General features: G+C 48.7%; 1 protein-coding gene across 1 annotated transcript; it reads right to left on the bottom strand.

The window, feature by feature from the left end:
• Positions 1-287: 287 nt before the first annotated feature.
• CUNH1orf74 (chromosome unknown C1orf74 homolog) lies at positions 288-2,510 on the bottom strand. The gene is made up of 2 exons (XM_028760869.1): positions 2,349-2,510; positions 288-1,873 (listed from the first exon to the last, which is right to left on the bottom strand). The coding sequence occupies exon 2, from the start codon at positions 1,781-1,783 to the stop codon at positions 992-994; it is 792 nt and encodes a 263-aa protein (XP_028616702.1). The 5' UTR covers positions 1,784-1,873; positions 2,349-2,510; the 3' UTR covers positions 288-991.
• Between the last annotated feature and the right edge of the window lie 2,480 nt (positions 2,511-4,990).

Here is a 4,990-nt window from a genome sequence, read left to right as displayed (position 1 = left end):
CTCCTTGGAGAACATGAGCTTTGGTACTTTTATAACTTAGGTTTTCCCTCCAAATGAATCCAGATTCCAGGTTTTACGTTTTTCACCACTGATGTGTTTACAAAAAGATAAAGGGGGGGGGGAATATGGTCTATGGAGAGGTGTAGTCAGGTATGGGGGAAGGTGGGCCCGCGATGAGGCATCCCTTCCCCCTGAGGGACCAGCCACACGATGGTATAGTATAGAACAGAGGTTATTTAGGATTTAGGGCATGGGGAAGGGAGTTAAGATTGGAGTAGAGGCAGAGAAAGGCAGGAGGGTGGAGGGAGGGTGCAGGGGGAGAGGGAGGGAGAGAAGTAGAGGCCAGTCATGAGCACGTGGGGGGGGGCAGGGAATGGGGAAAGAGTGGGAACAAGAAGGGAAGAGTAAGAGCGAGAGAGCAAGAGAGAGAGAGAGAGAGGAGGGGGCAAGCAGCCCCTTTTATAGTGGGCCAGACCTACCTGGCTGTCTCCAGGTAACTGTGGGGCAGAGTTTAGACAGAATACTAACAACCACGCTGTAAATAAACCTTATTTCACAAAACTCTTTAGAACTATGTATTCCTGAGAAATAAACCACAAGTGTGACCCTTGAACATCACTGTCTCATACCCTAATTCAGTTAGAGTTCCACAAACATGCAAATTACCCAGTCACTCTCCTTCCCTCCAAGTTACCGTCCACTAGGGGCATGGCCACCATCCAAGGGTACACTGCTTAAGTCTCCACAACACTCCTTTTCCTGTTCTTCTATCTCTTATTCAATGAAAAACAAACAGGCTCCTCTGCTAAGGACCTAGGAACTCCTAATACAACGGTGGAAATCATACTACTGGCGCCAACAACAGTCCCTGTTCACATATGTGGTCACTGATTGCACAACATTCTTCCCGGGACACTCAGAATGATCGTAATTGACATCTTCCACGCAGAGATAACCACTCACTGATACCTTCTCAACCGGCAGAGTTAACTCAGAGGGCCACAGCACGAAGTGTAATCACCTCAGAGGAGACACTGAGGTCAGCAAAGGCATTCTGAGTCCTAAAGCGGGTTCTGAGTTCCTTCTCCCAGGCACTTAGAAAGTCCCTCAGGTCTGGGAACAAACTCTCTGGAACACTAAAGGAGTACAGCAGAATTGGAGGTTGGCCAGGCAGCCATGAAATCTGGGCAGTAAACACCCGCAGGGGAGTCATGGCTAAGCAGTTGCCATCTCCATGGTTCAGGTCAAATGTGTAAGAGACAGGATAGCCCAGGAGTACCCCAAATACAGTGCAAAGATTCCAGTCTGAGGAATGCAGCTTGCTGTAGGAGACTCCCGGAGACACATCTTTCTGCAGTCCTTGAAAACGTGTGATGATGTCAGCTATGAGAGATTTCAAGGTCGGAAGCTGGTCCAACGACCGGACAGAAGGATGAGGCTGGGTGCAGGAAACATCCACGAAAGCTACGGTACCAAGCAGTGTCTGTTCCAAATGCCAACAGACATGCTCAGGACTCACGATGAGGTTATTCTCTTCAATCTCAAGAATATGAAGTCCTGGCTTCAGGACTCCCAGCCGCTGTAGTTCCTCCAGATAGCTTTGGAGCGCTAATCCTCCTGCAGAGCTGCAATCATAGAGTACAGCTGGCTTCAGCCCGCGGGCCACAGCCAGCACCTCTCCTGCCAGGTGAAGGCAGGTAGCTCGAGGTGGGCTTTTCCTCTTTCCCATGCCCAGAGTCTGCTGAGCAGCTGCCACCAGCAGCTGAGGGCTTGGTGGTGACATGAGATCTGGAAGTTACGTGGCCTCCTTAGCTTGCCACAGTTCCCTTCCCTGAGTCACACACAGTTTGGCTTCCAACACTTGAGAAAGATCCTAGAAACAATATGGTAGGGGGGAAATCGTTAATACTGTCAAGATGGGGGTCAATGCTACACCCCACTTCTCTAGCCGAACTAAGTCTCCGAAATCGTGGTTCTAGCCACATTTACATTGTCTCTGACTTCGATTCTAACTTTTACCTGGTGCAATTTATGCTCTGGGGATTCAAACCTTACAGCAACTGGAACCGTCTTTGGGAAAAGTTATCACTTCTCCCAAAACTGTCCTACTGGGACAGAGAGTGCTCTGGGCTCCAAACGTTACCGTCCGTAAGCTCTCCACTGCCAATTCCCCATCTCTCCACTAAAAGGCTGATCAAACCAGCATAAGCTACAATGCGGAGTAACCACCGCCTCACCCTGAGACACACAGGTAGGCGAAAACGGCTAGAACTGGGGCAGGAGCCATTTTAACACTTGCTGGGACCGGCTTCCCTTCTGGGGCGGCACGCTCCCACCGCCACACGTACCCACGCGTTGGATCATTTTAGACTAGTTACAAAAAGAAACCCTCTGCCTCAAAACACTGGGCTTGCATTTCTTCGCGGGTTCGGGGGCGCAGGAAGTCCTTCCGGCTGCCCTCCAGCGGCCAGGAAACCAGCACTCTCCCACGCCCCAAAAACAGCACTGTGAAAACCCCGCGGTGTGAGAAGCCCAGGGAAAACAAGGACAGCCTGGCGCGCAAGCGCACTGACTTACTCCGCCCTTCCGTGACGTCATTCAGAGTGCAAACGCACGCCGGAACCTTTGACAAGGCCGCGGACCGAGTGAAAGGTAAAGCCACCTCAGACCCGCCCCTTCCGGTAGAGCTGCTGCCGGCCGGCCTTGCGAGGCGGAAGTGGAGAGAAGCATCCGGGCCGTCCTGCTGTCAGTCCCCGGTGTAGCTGGGATCCGCACCTCTTGTGTGGGCAATGCTGTATGCTTTTTTTTTTTTTTAATGTACCTAAATTCTGAACTCGATAGGGATGCCAAGACCATGCATATTCACTCCCTTTTTAAAAAACGCCTTATTGTGTGGACACGCACAATGGCGCCTTGTCAGCGCTCGCTTCCACTTTAGAAGTGGGTCCGAGGGACTGAACTCAGGAAAACAGCCTGCTGAGCAAGTGCCATTAACTGCCGAGCCAGTGCTACTGTACTGTACTGTTTTACTTCGAGATGGCATTTTAGGTAGCAGGGCCTGGCCCGGAACGAGACTTCAAGCTCTCTGCCTTATGCCACGTTGGGAATTGAACTCTGGACTTCACCCTCTGTCTGCAGCCTGAGTATTCACTCTCAGTGTGCCGAGGCCCTAGGGCTGCTCCATTGTACCTTCTTCATGGAGCTCAAAGCCCGAGTGTCCAGTTTGCTGATCATATTATTTTAAAAGATTTATGTTCATGTGTAAATTCGTATGTGCGGGTGCCCAGGAAGCCAGAAAAGTAGGATCACCTGGAGCTGAGTAAGTTAAAGATACTGTGAGCTGTCTAACATGGGCTTTGGGAACCGAATTCAAATCTTAAGAAGCAAAAGCGGGTCTCATCTCTATAGCCACACTGTTGTAGTGGAGGTTTTGTTTGGGTTTTTGAGACAATGTCTTGCTATGTATCCCTCAAATATAACAATCCTCCTGCCTCAGCCTCCAAAGTTCTGTGGTTAGAGTCTGTGCCACTGCGAGACCACATTAGGGGACGGAAATGAGCAGTGAAGATCCAGAGGCCCAGTGGATCAGGTGGCGCCAAACTGCCACCATCTTCAAGAGTTCAACTGTGTGGTCTTGTGAAAGATCATTCCAACTAGGCTTAACTGTTGACATTCCCTTATAGAAAGAGGATCTTGGGACCTCATCAGAGTCTGCAGCCAATCCTCTCAGCCAATTGTATGCAGTCCCACCCTAACTGAATGATACCTCAAGGAAGTGTCTAGGCTGGGAAAAACTAGAGAGGCGAACACCATCTAGGAAGCCAGGGGAGAGTTAACATCCTTAACTGGCAGTTTGAAGGCCACCCATGCTCCTTGCCAGTGGGACCTTAAGAAGTGCCTTGCTCCTTTCCCCAGAGAAGAGTCTTGCAACAGACAGAAAGGACAAATTAGCCTATATCTTCTGTAAAGGGAATCTTAAGATAATGTGATCTTGGGCAAATGGCCCCAGTTATGGGCATCAGAATGGAGACCCAGACTGGAAGGTTTACGTTGGTGCCACTTTGAAAGTATCTTCATACCAAAAAGGACCAACAGTGAGTTAAAGACAGTATGTAAGGAAGATCAGTTTGTATGGCCTACCAATCTAACATAGATTCTTAGCCAGAGGGAGTCCATACTAAAAAATGATACAACCAGTACTCTAGCCTTATATTTGTTTCTTCCCAAATTTATTTTTACATTCCCGTGGCAGTTACCAATAAATCTCCAAATTGAAAGACGTAGTTCATTTATTATAGCACAAATATCTTAGAACACACTGTATCAGACACTGCTAAAGACCTGGCAATAAATCTAAGACAGACTGTTTCCACTTTCCAAGCTGGCAGTCAGTCAAGCAGGACATAGATGCAGAGCAATTTAAAAATGACACAGTTACTCTGAAAGTTTAAGATGCTACAGGAACATGCAACCAAGAACTTAATTGTGGAGGGGAGAGGAGATTCAACATCTGCCTTCCCGGTTTAACTGTAGTGGTTCTTTTAACATTGGAGTTAATCTGGAGTGCATAGTAAGAAAAAGGAGGAACTGAGGGAAACTCTCCTCCCTTTTGAGTCTTCAGATGAAGGCAGGGAAGAAGACAGCTGGGGAGTGAACGGGAGCACCGGGAAACTTAGTATTCCTAAAAGGAGGGGACCTGGTATCTACCAACACCAGAGAAAGCTTACTGACGATGACAAGAGAAGACCCCCACATGCAGTGTGTGCTCCCAGCATTCCCAAAAAAAACTGCAAGACAGGAAAGAAACTGGACTGTCTAGTTAGGACCACACAAAATCGTTCATTGTCCCAACAGGCTTGTCAACTTTTCATTATAGTCACACACTAAAAACTCAATCCGTAGCCTTAGAACATATTTTTGCACTGTTTGTTGCCAGATCCTGTTGTCTGGTCGGTCCTCATAGCCTGCTGACATTTCACAGAAGGGGAAG

Source organism: Grammomys surdaster, unplaced genomic scaffold (assembly GCF_004785775.1).
Source record: "Grammomys surdaster isolate TR1022 unplaced genomic scaffold, NIH_TR_1.0 130, whole genome shotgun sequence".
NCBI classification, from domain to species: Eukaryota; Metazoa; Chordata; class Mammalia; order Rodentia; family Muridae; genus Grammomys; species Grammomys surdaster.
This window is presented reverse-complemented; position numbering and strand designations above follow the sequence as displayed.

Excerpts from the sequence above, each read along its gene's own strand:
- CUNH1orf74 (XM_028760869.1), bottom strand. The coding sequence starts at position 1,783 with ATGTCACCACCAAGCCCTCAGCTGCTGGTGGCAGCTGCTCAGCAGACT.